Source organism: Rhea pennata, chromosome 13 (assembly GCF_028389875.1).
Source record: "Rhea pennata isolate bPtePen1 chromosome 13, bPtePen1.pri, whole genome shotgun sequence".
Taxonomy (NCBI): Eukaryota; Metazoa; Chordata; class Aves; order Rheiformes; family Rheidae; genus Rhea; species Rhea pennata.
Genome location: NC_084675.1, coordinates 4,523,412 through 4,544,012, shown reverse-complemented (window position 1 = coordinate 4,544,012; position 20,601 = coordinate 4,523,412). Strand labels below are relative to the sequence as shown.

General features: G+C 39.3%; 1 protein-coding gene across 5 annotated transcripts in view; it reads right to left on the bottom strand.

Annotated features, from left to right (window-relative positions):
• Positions 1-16,823: 16,823 nt before the first annotated feature.
• PRMT7 (protein arginine methyltransferase 7) overlaps positions 16,824-20,601 on the bottom strand; it is a 19,353-nt gene continuing 15,575 nt past the window's right edge. For 4 of the 5 annotated variants that reach the window (XM_062586666.1, XM_062586665.1, XM_062586667.1 and 1 more), the window contains 4 exons: positions 18,857-18,931; positions 17,915-18,075; positions 17,644-17,740; positions 16,824-17,040 (listed from right to left, as the gene is read on the bottom strand). In XM_062586666.1, the coding sequence (XP_062442650.1) occupies positions 16,882-17,040; positions 17,644-17,740; positions 17,915-18,075; positions 18,857-18,931 (492 nt within the window). In that variant the 3' untranslated portion in view covers positions 16,824-16,881. The remainder of the gene's footprint in view (positions 17,041-17,643; positions 17,741-17,914; positions 18,076-18,856; positions 18,932-20,601) is intronic. The other variant, XM_062586669.1, reaches the window with a different exon arrangement.

Here is a 20,601-nt window from a genome sequence, read left to right as displayed (position 1 = left end):
GCATTGATCCTGTGCCTTCTGATGCCTTGATAATGCTTGCAGGAGTTAGAGAGCACATGTACTGGTAAACTGTAGAGAACAGACTTTCCTTTTCAGAAGAGTAACATCCTAGAGAAAACCAGGTTGTCTACACTACTCCTACAGTTCCATACGCTAGCTCAGAGAAAAAAAGAAAATAATTCAGACAATACCTATGCTGACAGGCTATCAATCATAGCTATGTAATACTATGTAATAGAACATTTGCATTAAAATACAAAAAGGCAGAACCTCCCTAGGAAATTAAACCATAGATAGCTTTTCAGATGTCAATCCCACCTCGCCTAAGGACAGCATGACCCACTTTATTAGTAGGATGTTATTTATAAGAAATTTGAGTTCAACTTACTGTATTGTCCTTACCCCACTTTGTACAGGGATCTTACTTATTTTCAAGAAGTGGGTGATAATGCTGTTCTTGGTTTAATAACTGCCACTCAATGTGGATACTGTAGATGAAGTGTTACCTGTTTTTAGAGAAGCTACATAACACACAACAAGACATCTTCTGTTTCTCATGCTCAGTTTGCATTTTACAACACAGTTCAGGAAAAACTGAACACTTAAATGAGTACAACTGAAAACCAGGAACTTCCAGAAGATTCAAGGAAGTTCAGTCCTCACAGCATTGCTACCTTTAGATCATTTTAAAAACACCAACCTACAGAAAGGAGCATGTAGCCTTTCAGTTGTATTCAAAGCCACTTATCTGTGCACTGAAGGTCTGAAAGGGATACCTGATCCAGTTGCTTTGCACCACAGCTCAGCCACTGAGGACTTGGACAGTAGCAGCTGGTGTACAGCTTTATGCTGTGTGAAAAAGTATTTATATAACTAAATAATCCAAGTGGTGGCCAGCTAATTTTATCATCATCACAAATTGGATGTTTAATAGAAGTTGTCTAAAGTAACTGAATGTAAACTGTACCACACACTGGCTTCAAGAGACACTTGCAGCTTTTTTTGAGGTGCGGCCAGCATTAGAGAAACCCTTGAAAATGTTATCATCTCACATAAGGAGTTTACCTATCTTGCACAAGTATTATTACAGTATTCTGTCCCAGAAGCACTCTCAGCTGGTCTGGCTAGACCCTCAGTTCTACCTGTCAGAAAAGACAGTAAGATTTAAGGAACTTAAAATTTTAATTTTTTTAATGGGCCTGTGGTGGGCCAGATTAAGCAGATAATGACTGTCTTCTTTAGGGTATCTGAGCTACCCTTGGATCATATAGCAGCACATCAGTGTCAGCACATATCATCAGCTCAGAAATTAAGCATTTTTACCTCCTCCTGCATTACAGGATGAGAAAAGAAATGCCTACAATTCAAGCACTTTGAAAAACTCCCTATTTTTATCATCCATTATAATGAGGGTTAAATTGTTACTGAAGTCTCATTTCTTGAAACCATCTTATTTTAAATACAGTCTTGATGCTTTTAAAATCTTGTATTATTGCTGAAGTTTAGAAATCCTACAATAAGAATAACCTTTTTTATTTCAATAATTTTTCGGTATTGTATCCTTCTGGGACCTAATGTTTTTATATGGTAAGCACACACCTTCTGACATTTTGTTATAAATATATTTAAAAAATAAAAAACTAAGTATTTTCACTAGTTTCTTTGCCTCTAAGAAAACCACAATCTTACACCTGACAAAAACAAGATATTTTGAACAACAGGGAGGTTTTTTTTTTTGTCCTTTATTGGTGCTGAAAGGAATAACTGGTTGATGCAAACAAGGTAATAAAATTTCAAGGCTCAAACATTGCTTTGCAGTCCGCTTTTTCTGGGTTTGGGGCATGGGGTCTTATGACACTAACAGATATTTGAATCTACCATGCAGAGCCTTTAACACTTGCCCGTAACTTTCTCATGGTGAGATCAAGTACGATCTCATCGTGCTAAGCCTGTCCTAGTGAATTTGCAGAACAAAATAAAGGGTGAATGAAATTTGTTTTTAACTTGCCATCTACCTTGACCTCAAATATCCCTCCACCCATACCCCACTCAGTTTTAAAGGTATGCAACCTTCAGGCAAACATTCACAGTACTTGCTGTAGGCTACAACACTGAACCCCACATCTCCACACCAAGTCCACACTTTAAGCACTAGACCATGCATCCTACATTGCAAATACCATTTAACACACATGAACATTTTCTTGTTATGCAGTTGTACATCTTGACATCTTGGTACAGTTACTCTAATCTCCAAACTAATAGCAAGAGGATTTTTAATCTTTATACTGTTCAGTCAACAAGAGTTAAAAATAAATTAAAAAACACCACCACGACATACCTATCCCTTAATAAATCCACTCATTTCACAGAACAAATGTCAAGGGAAAAGAATCCATATTAGCAGTTAAGACCATTTTTTTTAAAACGTTCCCTAAGTAAGTAAGTCCTTTACAAAAGCCTCTAGGAGCCTCCATTAGAAGAACATGTTTTCTCCACAAGCAGAAAGGAGGAAATCACTGGAACGCAAGTGATCAAAGGAGAGCACAATGCACGTGTTCCTTCTTGTTAGCGCCATCTCATGAGATAGGATGCCAGAGATAGGTCTTGATTTTTGTCTGCATTCTGATGTTACTGTTGGGCTGTACTTTGACAGACAGCTTCATCTTTCCAGCGATGGATCCCTGACATGCAGCTCTTCTCTAACAAACACCTCACCTACTTTTTCGCTATTACTGTTTGCATTATTACACTGTGTCAGTGCCTCAGGAATAGGATCCCCTCTTTTAAGGGCTATAGAACCATACGGTAAACACAGGACAATCATCTCCTGGACAGTTTGCTTCTTCCAGGCTTTTAACTAAGAACACTTCAAGTACAGAAAATTTTAAATCCCTCTTCCTTATCCCCATATCCTAGGGGTTTTAATGTAATTTATTATGAACTCATGCCTAGAGCTGCCTGTCAGTCAGCCCTGTATCTGGGATGCCATCTACCACTTGGTCTATTTTACAGACTTTCTTGGCAAAGCATCGCCTAAAATAGGAACCTCCATAGCCCACTGAAATGCCTGTCCAGAATGCTGCTATAATCATTATTCTTCTAGCCCTCTGACTATATTTTAGATACTAACCCTTCTTCTCTGTTGCAGTAAATGCAAGTTGCTCATCTTTGTTTTTATGGCCATCCACAACACATGCCCTTACCCTCTCCTTTTGTTCTTTGCTGATCAAAATTTCCCATCTGCCATCTCCTAAATTTGTATACCCTTCATTTTCTCCCATACTTCCCCTGACATTTAGGGAAGGCTCCTCATAGCCATTTATAAAAATCAGTGAACTAGGTGGGCTAGAAAGACTAGCAGGAAAAAATCTCCTATTATATAAAATGTTATAAAGAAGATTATTAACAACTGTTCCTTACGATCACTAGATGTAGGTAGGAAGAAACATGAATTATTTCTAGCTAAGATTTAAAAAATGGGAATAGGAAAAAAAGAATCTGAAGATACTTACACAAGGGGCCAGGGTACCCAGGAAACCAGGGAATCTCTGCCAACATTTAATCTGGGCCTTCCATTCCTTCCCTTCCTCCCCTCCCCCCAACAGCCTTTAAAGGTCCCAGGAATATCTGACACTAGGACAACCCATACGACCTCCTGAGTTCTGCTTAGGCCTACACAAGCTTCAGTACCTATGTGGATACCATTACCGCTCACAATGACAGGCAATGACAATATTTGAAACCAACTTACTTGCCTTCACCCCCTCTCTTTTTGTCTCACATGCAGATTCTTTGGGGCAGAATCCCATCTCACTGTCCTATCTTTTATACAGTACCCAGCACTGCATGGTCAAGGAAAATTGTTCCTAGGCACCAAGAACCATCAAAACAGGAAATAAATAGTGATCAAAAGAGGAGATTAACTGTAGAAGAAATATCCACAGCCTTCCTGTGTGCTTTGAACAATGAGATAATTGAATATAATTGCATAAAACAAAGGGACATTTGCTCCTATGTTCCTATTAACATACTAGCTTTCAGCATCCTGTCTATAAATTATGCAACTGTAAATTGCATAATTCCTAGACAACAGCACCTGCTTACTCTGTTCCTGTGGTAGTGTCCATAAGCTGATACTTAACCTTCTCTCACTTCCCACATGAGCATCTCTCATATTTCACCAACATGGAGCTCGCAGAGTTTCTATCACCGCCAAACCCTCTTGTCACTAAGCCTTTGATGTCTCCAATGCCTAACCTGGCAGAACAATTCCACGCTGCTTCAAGTGCCAAGGAATATTTGGTAAACTTTATAAATACTAAAAAAAAAAAAAAAAAAAGCCTAAATATTCATAAATCAAGCAGTTTTGGTTGTTATAGTACATTTTCATGAGCACCTCCAGCTTTTCCAGATTTTTTAAACTACTTTGAGGCTCTCAAACCTCACACAAATCAGTAAGGTTAAAAGAAATTTAATTTCACCCACTTTATTGTTAAACATATACTGGCTGGGTAACATTATGAGACACGTATGTGGCTTTCAACAGACTGCAATATTGTATGTGACATGACGCCACAAAACAAAAACAGACAGCTCTTTTTGTGTCCTTATTTAGGAATCAAGATAGATACCTGCTGCATTTTCAAAAGGTGCTGACTCTCTGATGCTTTGCAACAATTATTTCTGGTTGTGTTATTATTAGATCTCCAGAGTAAATACAATCTGGAAGAACTTTATGACTTTCTGTGTCCTACTGTTCATTTTGCCTTTTTTTTTTTTTGTCTGTTTTTAATGTGCTTTTAAAGTAATCTGTTCACACTTCACACTTCCAATTTAAAAGTTCCCCACTCAACAAAACTAGGAGAAATTACATATTTAGGGCAGTATTTCAAGAAAAAAAGCTGCAAGTTTAAGTACAACAATCCAGTTTTGACATCCTAAAATCCTTCTTTTCCAGGAAGAAAAAGAAACTTGTAATTTTTATCAAAGTTTTTTTTTTTTTTTTTTTTTTTTCCAATCTATACATTCTAGGTACTATTTGCTATTTTGGCACTACATAAGAAGTTAATATAAAAGGGATCAAAAGCAGCTCTAGAATCCATCATCGCGTTAACTTCATGGTAAGGGTAAAGACTCTGCATTCACATGAAGTTTCTGAACTGCACGATTCCCTTGTGTCCTGTTCCAGTCATTTCCGAAGAACTCACAAGGCACATACATACGTACAAATAGAGGTTAAACAAAACCAAACCAAAAACTGCTACCTGTCCCCCCAAGCAGAAGGCAGCCTTCATTACTTTAGTTAACTACCAAGTAGCCAGCAGCATTCAGGTCATGTACATCAGTCCTAATCGCCAAGGGCCACCTTCCAGGTTCAGAGAATAATTTAGACTCACTAACCAATTTGTTGCATCAATTGTACTCTACAGCACTGAAGCCCATTCACTGAAGTAATTCAACTCATCCACAAAACTACCACACACCAACAGAAATCCAGCTAGCTCAAACACACTCCAGCATCAGCAAACAGTAATTCAAACAGAAAAGCCCGATTTCCATTGCATGTATGTTGAGTCACTTCAAAACTGTCCTAAAAAAGCTCTTCTTAAGTATTTCTATATACCCATCACTTAGATTACGTGAGATTTTTTGCAAGGCTTTGTTACAGCTGCTCAAGCCAGAGTAGTGTATGTCAACAGCAGCCAGAAGCCTTGTAAATCCCACTACCATTCACAAACACACTTGACTCTTTCATATCAAAGCAACAAGATGCTGCAGCTGTTAAGGTCTGCTAAGCTCAATGTGCTCCTGAAATCTGCACTGTCATTAGTATCTGAATATTGGTATCTCTGGCCACTTTCTACTTAACTAAAACGGAATTTGTCTCACAGATACACACATGAACCACTGTATTAGCTAGTAATTGATGTAAGTCCTTCTGCCTTAGAAATACAAAATGGAGGATGGTTCCTAAGTCATTGCAGTGTTATGCCAGAGAAACAGAGTGGCTTGCAAAAAGGATATTAACAGGTTCCTAAAGGGTGGGGCAGGGGGAACCCTACACATTTAACCCTATGAACTGATTTACACAAATGCCTAGCAAAATAACTCACTTCTGTGGTAGAGTTTAGGATGCAACTTTAAGAACTGCCCTATGCCAAAACAATACTTCTGTAGCTTTAAGAGTTTGAAAGATGCAGGAAAAACAACTGCAGGAATATCCAGTTAGAAGGAGATAGGCCATGAAGTTCTTTTTTGTTTCCCTAATTAAATGTGTACTTGCAAAATTGTGCAGGGGTCCTGACATGTGATTACATTAAGAATTAGTAATTCTGACATTATTTAAATACCAACATTCTACTTTCTGCTCCTTAATTACATCTAATTTCCCTTTTCCACATTTACTGAGAAAACTATTTATAGCCATAGCAAATTCAGACTTTTAAGAAAGTGTGTCTTATATCTCACAATAAACACATGGCTTGCATTAATAAGTGTGGCTTGAATTGTTCAGTATATACCCATCCAGGTAAACTACAATTCATTCAAAAAAGAGACTTCTTAAAATCATTCTAATCCACTGCACTTCGATCTGCTGCCACATTGTTTCATGCTAGAAGAAGCTACAGCACCTGCATGGGCAGCCTCCAAAGAACACTTACATACCTGAAAAAAGCAATGTGGGAGTTCACATACTGAAATCACACCATGGCGGTAAATTAGAAATTAATCTTGTTGTAGAGAACGGACAGAGATAGTCATGAGGATGGGGAATGATGTTTTTCCACATCAAATGTAATTAAATAGCTCTGTTCTCATTAAATTTCATGAACTTCTAACCTAGCAGAAGACTGTTGGCTTGAAAACCTGGTCCAATTATAATTTGGGCAACATACTACCTACCTACCTTGTCTACATGAAACAGATGTAGTATTTCACTCTGTTTTTGGTGCAACTGATTCTTAAATACTTATCAACAGGCAATCTAGAATTTTTAATAGCCAGTAAAATGCAGCTAGTTCTTTCCCTAGGATTAAGAATTTGTCTTAAAGTCAACAACAAAACTGTCACCTGCTTCAGTGAAGCTACCATTTACATCGCTCAGCAAGGACCTTTAGGATGTCAAGGAACAAAAGGCAGTTGCAAGGTCTGCAAGACAGCAACTAGAGGGGGGGGGAAATACCAAGCATTATACTAAATATACTCCTATGGAAAGATGTATCACACAAGACAAACATAATTCCCAGTACAGAGTCTGGTCCATTAATTCAGCCCCAAAATAACAGTGTTATGAAACAGGTGTTGACATTCTATTTTCTATTACTCCTTAGTTACATATAATTTCCCTTTTCCACATTTACTGAGAAAGCTATTTAAAGCCACAGCAAACTCAGACTTTTAACAAAATGTGTCTTGTATCTCACAATAAGCACACAAGAAGGACCTTATGTCGTTGCTACTTCGTTAGTTATTAGATTGGTGTTCTTGGAACCACGTGGCATGTATGAAAAACCAGTGCTTACTCTGGTGAGACTCCTCTTACCCACAGCTGACCTTGTGCGTGCTTCTACCTCACTGCAAAAACTTCAGCCTCCCCATTCTGCAGCTGTTTGTTCCAATGTTAGAGTAAATTAGAAGCTGTAAATTTGACATTTATCATATACTGACAGAAACAAATGCTGTGTCTGTTTAAATGCTGGGCAATGGCTCTGTATGCAGTCTAGAAGTTCTCCTTCTGTAACTGGAGTCCCAGAAGCTGACAATTAGAAGGAGGTTTCTGACCACAAGACCAGTCAGGTTCAAAAGTAGCTTTCCAGCGACCACAGTGGAATGCAAAAAACTGTAATTGCTTTTAAAACAGAGTTTGATATATTTATAAGAGAAATTATATACATGAGGCTTACTACAGGAAGGGATTGGGCAGGGCAGCCTAGAAGGTCCCACCCAGTTCTAGGTTTGGTTTGGGGATAGGAGAACAGTACAGAACTCCTTTTGCTCCTGGGTAATGATTATTTACAAGTGCATGCCTAATTATTTGTTTGGAACCTTCAGTTTATTTCATTTAAGCAAAGATAAAATTAACACTTGTTATTCGGGTTTTAAATGGGGACAGAACTGGCTCCTACTAGCAGCAAGTATGAATAACCCCCTGTCGTGGCTGTGCATAAGAGGACTGCACTTAAAGCTCCTACCCAGCATGAGGGGAGCGGATATGGCAGAAGGGAAAGAGAAAAATGGAAGGATGAGGTACACTAGATCTGCAGACATACTATAAATATTTGAGACCATCTAAAAACAAACAAACAAAAAGAAATATTAAATGGTTAGTAATAGTTATTTTGGAAACATTCCATGGCCTGTACATCTCTGACTAGTTTTATTTCTGAGAAGCATGATTATGCCAAGCTTGCCTTTAATTTTACAGATGCTTTTTTATTAAATCTTATTCTAAATAAAATTATTTGATTAGCTGTTACCCAGCCAACCCAGGGAATACAAATACAGACTGCCTCAAAAAGAGAGACATCGCCCTCAGCTTTTAAAGGGATGTAAAGAAGGGAGTAGCGTATCTAGTTTCCAAATACATGAACTAGAGAAATAGACAAATTATTCTCTCCTTAAACAGAGGGTTATAGGCAGCAGCATTCAGGAAAAGCAGCAGGAAGCTGGCAGTGGATATAAGGTATTGCAAAGAACAGCTGATCTCCTGTGAGAAATACCTGTATTTATTCAGGCAGACTGCATGGCTTGGCAGACCGGCATGATGACAAACATAAAAATGGCATCATTCTAAAAGGGGATATGTCCTCCCATTGAGGGATGCTTCAAAGAAAGAGACTTAGAAGGGCCACAACATATCCTTATCGCGAATCTCCCGTTGCTAAACAATGATTTCTACTGCAGAACAAGGAACGTGCTGCAATCTGCCTTTGTCCATTAATGTATCTATATCTAGTAACTAGAAGAGTTCAGCTTTCCACAACACAACACTGACACTAACCCATTTTAGGATCATCTGCTTCAGTGATGCAAGTGCTGCTGCCCTTTTGAAGGCTTTCAAAATGTTGTGCATACCACCACCCTGCTGTTTCATTCATAGCATCTATGAATCTCAAAAACATAGCCTGACAGTGCAGACATTGCATATATATACACAATAGGAGATTACCCTTGAAGGGCTTTCTGTTTACGACAGGCACAAAAGTAAAGCACAGAGACTTTTTTTTTCCCCCCAATATACACTGAATGCCCTGATATACTGGCCACAAAGCCCATTTTGTATTGAAAAAAATAAACACAGTCCTTCCTAGATTTTTCTCCACCTTGTTCCTTTTTTGGAGACTCTTTTGGTGTATGCTGCTGCATAGGTGCCAAGCAAATGAAAGGGAGGATGAAAATGTATCATTTAACATGGAAGCAGACCTTACAATTTACTTACCCTGCTACGCAAATTAGAGGACATCGCTAGTTTTTGTTGGACACTAGTCATGCCTTAGGCAAAAAGAAAAGGGGAGGGGGGAAAAAAAATCAAAAGAAGAATGTAACACATGAAGGTAAAGAGGAGAGATGAAACTTCCCTAATAGTTTCATACAGAACAGACACATGTAGTAAGCATTGATCTGTAAAGAAGAATGACAGGCACTAAGAACTGTCACACTACAGTTAAAATCATCCCTGATCTATCACAGAAACAAGCAGGTTTTCCCTGGAAGTTTTCTAAAGACCTTTCTCTTTAAATCTGCTAAGTCCTGTGGAGATAAAGTTGTTCAAATAAACAAATTAACAGAACAGAGAAACTTTTAACAGAAAACAAATCTACACTGAGATGAACCTAAAAATCTGAACCCCAGCACATTCGCAGTTAGTCCCAATATCATGACCTAAAAGTGTCCCTTTGAGAAAGCAGCTGAGAAGAGCTTTTGCAATAGCGTATTAACACAGCTTTCAACACAATACCACGATATACTAAAAATGCTACCTCCACTAAGATTTTCACCCCTCAGCACACTACACCTGGAGACTCAGGGTTAGCTTTTTCTAATGACACTGGAGGCCACATGAGATATACTTCATTGTAATCTTACCACACTTTTCCAATGCCCTGTCAGTACCTTCAGATAAAGTTTTGTGGGTTTCTTTTCTAGTATGGCACAGTTCCAGCAGCATGAACTTTAGCAGAGACATTTTTATAGCCAGAAACACCTTTTGTTCAAGAGAAGTGCAAGCTCCTGCCTACTTCTGGGATGCTTCCTGGTTTGCTTTTCCATTAGCCCCTGAAACCACTGCTTAGTTCTGCGGATTTATTGCCTCGTCCACAGGGCACGAGTGAGGGAATAGAAGAGTCATCATTGATTTAAGCATGGCCAGGGCTTAACGAGGAGTGACACTAACAGGGTCGCCAAAAGGACCATCACAAAAACTCTCTGGACAAAATGAAAATGCTAGATTTAGAGTCCAAAGGCCATTTTAATCACTCAGATGAGAAGACACTACCTGAGACACACAAAGAGACAGCTCTGTGTTTATGATATAAATGCTATCCATAACACAGACAGGTATCTTAAAGGGGGGAAACAGACCTACAAAAAAATCTCACTTGCTTTTTAGCATTTTTTCAGGGAGCATGGTTCAAATATAGCAGCTTAGCCTTGTTTTATTGTTTGTAAAGGCATATCCAGGAAAAAAAAAAAAAAAAAAAAAAGAGTTCTAGAGCAAACTGGACCTAAAAGCAACTAAACTTCAATGATACTTAAACGAAAAAAGGCTTGTGTATTAGAGTTCTACAGAGAGGCTGAACACTTTCAAAACATTTTTTCTTTTCATAAGCCCTCCACTAAAAGGTCATGGGACAGAGGCTTTATCCACAAGCAGCAGGGGCTAATGAGAGGTATATTAAAGAGAACTCTTAAACAACATCAGTAAAGGAATTAAAAAAAAAAACTCTAAATGCTAGGATCGTTTTAAGACACCAGAGACATGACCACACAGTGCTAAAGCCACTGCCTTGTCCTTGGCTTACTTGCAACTCAGCAGTGTTTCAGCATGGCAGGATACACACCTGGCACAACAACAAGTGAAATTATACGGTATGAATATTCTTCCGTACCAGTTTATTACCCGTGTATAGCGCTTGTTTCTTCGCAGTTTAGAAGTCCCAGAGCGACACTCAAAACGTGTTTTGTTTTTGTTTTTTTGTCTCTTAAGTCCAACTATTACTTCCAAAGCAAAGCACACCGCTGAAGTAGCTACAGGCTGCTCATCGGCGCAAACATGGCCTGCAAACAGGTGCTGCCACCGCCTGTTTTAGCCCGGGGAAACCTCGGCCGGCGCAGCGGGGCGGGCGGCTGCAGCCGGCAGAGCCGCCGCCCCGACCGGCCCTACCGCCGCCGCCGCCGGACGCGCGGCCCCCCCAGCGCCCCGCCTCCCCGGCCCGGCTTACTGCTGCCTTCTTGCGGCGCAAAGGCCAGCCGCCGCCGCCGCCGCCGCCGCGCCGCTGCCCCGGGCCTGCCCGCGGCGGGGAAAGCGGGAGGGACCCGTCTCTCACCTCCCCCGCGGCGGCGGCAGGCGGCCAAAATGGCGGCCCGGCGCCGCTGGGGAGGGGGCTCGGCCAATCAGTAGCGCCGCCGCGGCGCGCGGGAAGCGGCCGCCGCCGGTGCCTGAGAGGAAAAGCGGCGGCCGGGCCGGGCCGGGCCGGGCCGGGCCGCGCCCGGGCCAAGCGGGGCCCCCGGCCGCCTCCCTACGAGTCAGGGCGCTACTCGTTCATCCTGGGTGTGCTCGGCTGCTGGTGCCCCCAAGGAGAGTGATTCAGCCCCGACCTCCAGGCCGAGGCCCGCTGCAGGGTCGCCGAGGCTTGTGCCCCGCCAGCACGGCAGGTGCGAGGTTAGGGACGGGCACCCGCAGCACGCTCCCGTCAACCGTCCCACATACACAGCGGCCAAGAAGAAACACGGCATTTCCAAGTGCCGTAACTAAGGCTGTTTGCCTCCCTCCCTCTCACTCCGCTCATCCCAGCAGCTTGATTTATTTGCCAATAATTGGTTTCTTAGGCACTCTTTACCACGAAGCAAGCAGTCAGCTTCACGGAAGAGCAGCCAGAGCAGGATCCCTCACTCAGCCGTGGGAAGCAGCAGCTCAGTAAGCTGCATGGCCCGCTGTTTTTTTCCCAGTGCACAAGCTACAACTCGTCACCTCAGAGAGGGATGTGCGAGGCTGCTGCAGAAAACAGCAGGAGCAAGAGATAACGGCCGCAGCACGCAGGCTACTGCTGTGGCACATCACACAAAATATATATATATTTACCCTTGTAAATATATATACATATGTGTATGTGTGTGTGTGTGTATTTAATATCATTTTAATTACAGAAGGATCCAAGGATTTACTCTGAGCCTTTTATCTGCTGTATCTCGGTCAAACCTCATAAGGCTACATCTGAGATCACACTGCACTAAGAAAACAAATGATTAAAGCAGAGCAAGGGAGACTCAGGGGATTAGTTTATTCTGCATGGCCTTGAGCAAGTCATTTTTAGCTCTGAGGCCCTAATCTTACAGTGAGGGCTCAGGGCAGATGAAACACTTGAATATCCACATGGAGCACTCTAAGTTTTCGCTCATCTGAAAAATTGGGATAATAATACATACCGCCTCTCTCTCTGAGACCATCTTAATCATTAATCCCTGTTAAATGCTAGAAAATGTGAAGTTTGAAAATGATTGATTAAACACCAAATCAAATTAACAGTCTGCAATGCTGACTGAAGTTAATTAGGTAGGATAATCACCCAACACCCACCGTATTCAGCTCACAGTCTTCACTAGAAATATCTAACAGTAAGAAGCAAGGCTGTAAAAGTCTGTTTTCCTCATAGCAACCAGCTGTAACTGCAAAGAGAACACAAAAGATGAGTAACTAAATAAATTAGTCTTGAACTGAATTCTCTATCTTGTTAAATACTGGGAGCCTACACAGCGCAGTTTCAAAGGGACTAATGAAGGAGAAAACCAAGCTCTTGGATCTCAAAGAAACCTTGAATCATTCAGCCTTCAGACAAAGGCAAGGTACCAGAGGAGCAAATTACAGGTGCCATGACTTAAAAAACACCCCCTGAATTCAGTGCAAGACTTGTCCTTCATTAGGACTATGCAGTCGGGCAAGACAATTTCACTGCCCTAGTATTATTCATTCTGCATATGTAACATATAGCACTTTGTTTCCTGTTTTTTGATTGTATGTGCAAGTCCAAATTAGTCTTACTAGTAGCTGTCACTGTATTTTTGAGCTAGTTTTCAAGTTCAGTGCATGTGGATATGGTGTATCTTATAAGATCAAGCACTGCCTCTGCACGAAAGATGAGCCAGCTGCATTGCAAGCCTGAACCACTATGCACTTTTCCTTATTAGATCTATTATCTCTAATGCATTGATTGGAAAATATTTAAAATGTGGATTCTCAGCACCCTCTTGTGGATCAGTGATATGATAACTACTTAACGACTACCAAGCATTAGTAAAATTTCATCACAATTCAGTGCTACAGAAAAGTTGTTATTTTTGCTGCAAAACTGCACCTGGGAAGTTAAATGCGAACAGAAAAACTCTGTAATTTATGATTATTTTTAATTCCTGTATGAACCCTACATCTTTGAGGCAAGCATGTCTTATGTCCCATTAAAAAAGCTACTAATTTTATACCAGTTCTCATGCAACATACGAACTGTAATGCTATCAGTGGTGGCAAGGGATTTTGCTTCTTTTTAAACATGCATCTAAGCCTGCAGGCCTGGTCAGAATCAAGTTTGTTTCCATGCAGGAAAAAAAAAAAAAAAAAAAAAAAAAAAAAGCCTGTAGGGGCAGCACAGAGCACATCGACGCAACACTTCTGTCGGATTTTGAAACAAAAATGCTGCTGAATGCTGCTACTCGATAATGTGCTTCTTCCTGCTAAAGTGGCATTTTTTCCTGCATACTTGTATTAAAACGCCCTGTAGAAGACAACAGAAATAGAAGTATAGATATGTAGAAGGAATGGCCAGCATCCCCTTAAGAAACTGTCTTCCAAGGAATTTACAGATCATACTATGTGCTTTAAGTCCACCCTGAAACATTTACAGAAGGAAGACTGATACACATGCTAAATACTCCTAATTACAACTGAACAAAGCTTTCCCCACATCACCCAGATTCCTATCAACAAAGTGTTTAGTATGTACCTGCATTTAATGGCTACCACTTTTCCTATCTGAAACGACTCAAACCATACATGTGGTAAAGGTTTGCTTCAACAGATCAGCTTTCAGCATTTTCCACCAAATCCCTAAAGCAATTTCAGTGCCTGTCTAAATACATAAGAATAACCAGCAAGCATTAACAATGTTGTTCACACTCACTGCAAACTAAAACAGGCACAAATGTTCCTGAGTTCATCAATCACATTTCATTCTCCTAACACAGGTGCTAAGCTATACAAAGTTTGTTTTTGTTTTTTTTTAACATCAATATAATTACTGCTTCAGCCATACTGAAGCCTAAGATGTTTTTCTGCATATGCCGATAATATGGTTCATATAATTCCACAATTATGTTTATACTTGAAGATACACTACTACATGTAACCTATAACTTTCATTTGCACTACACTCACCTCTTAGACTTCTGAGATAAAGTCTCACAATACCAATAGGGTTTAAAAGTGATTCATCTACACCACTATGTGTACCTACTACTATCTAACACCTATTACAGTGCCCTGCTTATCTCCATCGTATATAATACTGATAATATAACACAAATTCCCATCAATGTGGATTTTTTCCCTCTTGCATTTTAGTAAATTTATTCTTTTCTTAGCAAGGATGATTCAGGCACCTATTTATACAATCATCTTTAGGAAAGCTAACACTAAAAAAAAAAAAAAATTAAAATGCACACTATAAAGTCAGCTGTGGTTCTGCTCTATTTTATTTTTGTTTTTAAATCTACAGTTTCTAATATATTTCTGCCCTTTAGTCCTTTGTTAGCTTTAGAGCAGTAAATGCTGCTGTTACATCCAGAATGATCTGTGCAATATGTGCAAAGCACCTTCAGAAGCTATTTATACTGGTTAGCAGAAACAACCGCTCATCTTCATGTGTCAGGCTACAAGCAAATGACCAAGAGGCAGCACTTAGCTGTTTTTTTCTACTTTGTCCCCCCGCCCTCAGGGAAAATACAGGAGGCCTGATGAAGCATACCATAAGCAAAATTCAGTCCTGTAGTACCTCATATCAACTACTTTTCATAATCTTAGTAGCAGCCATGGGCCAAATTCTCAGCTGGAATCAGTTTTGTAATGCCAAAGTTATGTTTCTGGGAGCTACACAACCTGCTCTTCAACTGTGGCCATACTGCTTTTTCAAATAAAAGTGAGAGTGGGGAAGAGATGAGAGACCAAAAAGATGTACTCTACATCAAACTAGACTGCTTTCATGCGCAAGATACCTAATATTTAACTTCCCTGCTCTGACTATGCCAGTATGTTTTTCTCTTGACTAAGGCAAACCAGGTACTTCCATCAGTTCACCCCAATACACAAATCACACATTAGCTGCTAATTTCCTCTAAACTGACTTTTCTTCCTAGAATTCTGCACTGTTAGTGATAGTCTTACTGTAAAATTCTGATTGCAGTATGGTAACAACTAACCACAGCTTGGCCCTGTTAACGTTTCTTTTCTTCCAGTTGTTATTGCCCTAGTTTCAATAAAATTGCATTTTTTTTTAAATAGAAAAGGCACAAAGACCTTGCATTGTACAGCTTAGGTCCCCAACATAAAACACAGATCTGCGCTACCATACTTTCCTTAGGTTAGGAAGCGTATCAAAATTAGAAACAGTTGTCTAATAAGACAGTAACCTATATGTTCCGATCAAGTTTGTAAGCAGTGAGACTCTGAAGTTAAACAACTTAACAGTACCTTTTTGAAGAGTGGTATCAGCAGACCTCAGTCTGCTGCTGGTAGTACTGCTATGCTGTTTGTTCTGATGAAAAACATTAGTCATGTATTTCATCTCTAATATGCCTTGAGCTCCTGAGTCCTTACATATTTGTAAAGGCCTGTGTCAGGAAAATAATTCTGGAAAACCTAAGAATATTTCAGATGGCTCTGAAATCTATAAGTAATCATCACACTTTCAGGAAGAAAAGGAGGAAAAAATCCTACTCACCAGAGTTATATACTGCTGTGATGCAGCAAGGTAAATTAAGAGTGGGCTTTTGCTCCTTCATGGCTTCTTCATGGCATTCCTTTCACTCTGTAGGAGTTGCTGGTCAGAGGAAATGGGAGTAGCATTGGTAAGCAGAGTTATCTCTGCAGCTCGCTACCATAATTTAGGACAGATAGTATTTTCTATTATACTTAATAGATCACACATACGAAACTGATTCACAGATTGACTGTTCACATAAAGCAGAATAAATTGACTGTTCATACAAAGTAGAATAAATTGCACACACACGGTCATGTACTGCAATTTCTACCAATATGATTTGAAATGCAACTAAGAAAACTTCAGTTGTGGACATGTGCTATTGCAGAACCACCAGTCAGTCAACTGCTTCATGTCTCCATATTAATCAAAACCTCAAAAATACAATATAGTTTCACGCTGATACAGAAAACAACAAACATACACATATAATCCCATCAACAATAATTATTCTTAAAAAGAAAGTTTCTCTGTACTTCCCAGCTACATATTTTGAAAGAAAAACAAAGAGCTTTAAAGTATTTTTCAGAACGATCAGTTTGCTCTCTGAGCATGATAAAAAACCCTCTGCCATACAAAGAATACCATATATGTTTATTATAATTTAGGAACATGAGTTAAGGCAAGTATTTTATAATAGCTTAAAATCCATGGTAATCTCTCCTGTCTTTGGGTTGAAATTTATAGCATACATGACAGCACTAGGAAGGTCTGTCAGAGTTTCTGATTCAATCACAGAACTGAAGAAATAGACAGCTTGCTTGCAGTGGGGATTCCACTCACAGTTTCCCTATAGAAGAGAGTTAAAAGTGAAACCAGTCACAACTCCAAGACACTGGACAGTACTAATGCAGTAGAAACACAACAGTTCTTGTCCACAGTTCAGTATACAAAGATCAGATACATTTCTTAATTTCACTGACATTCTTTCATTACAGGAATGCATAACAAATTTCTTTAAATCCAGTATACTACACTGCACAGTGACATTGTGGAGAAAAAATTGATCTGGTCAAGGAATATTTAGAAGGCACAGAGAAAATATTTAGGGCTCCTTACCCTCAAAGTTTTTGCTTTTGTTGAACTGAGGAAAGGAAGTTGCATTAAAAAAATTATACATACTACAAGCTAGCATCATATCCAAGTTCTGAATGTGGTTCCAAACTACAGAAGCATTTGAATCTGATTCAGACTCTCCTGTTTTAAGGTACATCTCCTGTTCCCACAAAAAAGGAGAATAGATAATTCTACTAGTACTGTCTATATAGTATTCAAATAGGGTAACAAGTAGCGCTACATAAACCAAGACAACAGGGCCAGCAAAGATAAATTTTTCACCTTTGTAATTCTGTAGACTTCATGAGACATAATAAACTACAGACTGAAGAAATACCTTGTCATTTGAAATCTGCATCAGTCCTGTGCTAATAGAGGTATCAGCAGTAAGATGATATTCCATCCACAGAACTGCTCCATGGCTCTTTCCGCTCCTAGAGAAAGAAGGGATGAGACCAATAAAACCTATCATCTTAGCATTAACTCTATGTAACACTGATAACTTAAACACTGCAGCCATTCCGCATGAGGTGACATCTTTGTAATGTGAAGTTAAAAAAAAGATTCATCATTAGGATGTGAATACGTACTATGAAGAGAAAACTCACCGTAGAAGATTTAAAGAACCCTCTGCACTGAGACAGTGCTGTGGTACTGTCCTTCTGAAATCAAACATCAAGACTTCTTGGGGATCTGAGAGTGACTTGCAAGGATATTCCCACAGAGGGTGAGGTTCTGCTTCCCTGGATTCCCTATAATTGAGAGAATTCTAGGAGGGGGAGTGAGGGGGGAAGAAGTAATAAAACCATGTAAAAATAGTCCAAAGGCTAACACCCCTTGTTTTCATGTTACTTGGTGACCTGGACCCACAATATTTAAGCCATAGGGCTCCAAGAGGACAGGACTGTACTTTTCAGTTGCAACAAAAAATATCTGCTAAAAGTCCTCAGTGGTCAAACAGGCAGAAATTAGTACTTTCAAAACAAAGCATTTAATTTTTTCCATCTCCCTCGAGACAAATTCTACTCTAGAACTGCTTAGAGTCCTTCATGAGGACTATAAAGGCAATCTAAATGGCTACCTCAGATACGGAGATGTATACTACAGCTCCAGAAGTTTAGACAGTTAAATCTCACCCTTCATATATATTTCTTGAAAGTCAAAAAGCCTTTTCCTCTTTAAAGCATTAACCTAAGGGCAGCAGGAATTGTTGATGAACAACCGCCAGCTGATTTGATTTCAACCTCAGAATAAAGTTTTGAGAACATGATTTCTTACCTCCCTTTTTGAATGAATGCAGGTATTTTCAAGACAGTGCAGTGCTGAACAGTTTGTCAAATGACAAGAAACATACAACCCCAAACACCATTCCAAGAAGTTATTCTATTTTGTTAAGAATTAAATAGCTGCTATATTTGTTAAAAAACAAAATCATGTTTTTTCATGTAACACACAAACATTTAAATGTTCACTAGATACTTTTTCAAGCCAAAGTGAATTTTATTCCATATTGCTGAAACTTGTACTGAAACAATTTTGAGCATTCTTACTTTAATCATATCATCCATAGTTTGGACATCAAAACCTTCACAGGTGCCACATGGACTCCGGATTCTCCATAAGTCCTAAATAGGAAAACAGGATTTTGTTTGTTTTTATTAATGGAAATAATTTTAGTTATGAATTCAACTGTTAACAGTAAAGTGCATGCACTGATTTTTTAAAACGGTAGGAAAAAAAAATCCTTCCACCTTCCCCACACTAAGTCAGTCAAATTCGATGCCACATAACAGGACATACCACACTACATCTTTAAATTACAGGTCAGAATTTAGACCTTGTTTAGTAACACCTAATGTTGTCACCAGCTTGGAGTTTTTGTTTGTTTGTTTTTGTGGTCTTTGCTAAGTCTAGATCAGTTCAGTTGACCATTTTTATCTGAAGACAAATGACAAACAAACGTCATTTGAAGACAAATGAAGACAAACGACAAAACAAACCATCATTCCTCCTCACAAAACACAGAGCTGGTAAACTGAGGCAGAAGTAACACAAGCATTACATACTGGATTAACCCATAGAGAAAGTGAAACACTCCAAATGTCAGACCTGTCTTAAAGTCAACAATTTCTTTTCCCCATTAAAAAATCTGAATTCTTACTGTAATAGTCACTTCCATGCAATCATAGAAAAGACGACTATTTAGAGAAATAGTTCTGTTGAAAGACTATTTCCCTACAGGATGTTTCCTTGTTTACTTAATGGGAAAAAAAAGTTAAGAGATAAGAGATTAGCTAGAGTCAGGAAGGGATCAACCACCAGATAGCTGAAGGCAAATCATTCCTACAAGCTGCTACTATACCTTTTATAGAGCTTAGAAATCATGGGACTGATAGTGATTTAGTTCAAAGTTTAGTGCATTAATGGTCTCTGGTGGAATGAGAGCATTCACTAGTTTCAGATACACATATTTTATCACCTGTTCATTGCTGCGCTGAGCAATCTCAAAGGTTTCTATTTGTACTAGATTTCTACTTTACAAGAAGGCATCAGGAATATTATAAACTTAAGTGTTGTTATCAACTTATGTCTGAATACAACACATCATGAACCAGAGTGACTATACAGAATCTCCCAATGGTTTACCTTATAGTCTTTAAGTAGAGTAATTTAAGCATTCCACACTTCTTAGTAATTTAGTGCAATTCTCTACAACACCGCTGAACGCTACTGCTGATAGGGATACTCAAGAAGTGCCAAGCAGGAAAACCATTTATTCTTTTACTCTTTTCTACTGTAAATGCAAAATTGTCACTACAGCTTTTCATCATTCCTTAGAAGGCTCATAAGACAGCCTAGGGAGTAAAGTAAATTAATTCTCTGCTCTATGCCCGCCATGCCTGCCAGGAAAAAAAGAAAAAAAAAAATCTCACACATGCATGTATTCTGGTTGTAGCAAGCCCTGTTATTATCTTTAGTATTAGAGAGCTGCAGATAAAGAATGCGCTATGCAAGAAGAGTCTTACTGGGTTTGAACAAATGCCCACTTAATATTAGATGCTGTATCTAAAAGCAGCTAACAGAAATGCCTAGGGAACACATGTGCTCATCCTAAGATACTTGCAGCTTAACATTTGGAGAATAAGACCCCTTTAGATCATTAATAACCCTAAAAATAAAATGCGTGTATTTCCTTTACAGAGAATTTAAATTCTGCTAACTACTTTAATTTCAGGTATTTCACTGTGTATGAAAGGTATTGCCAGAATGCATCTTACATAAATAAGTTCACTGC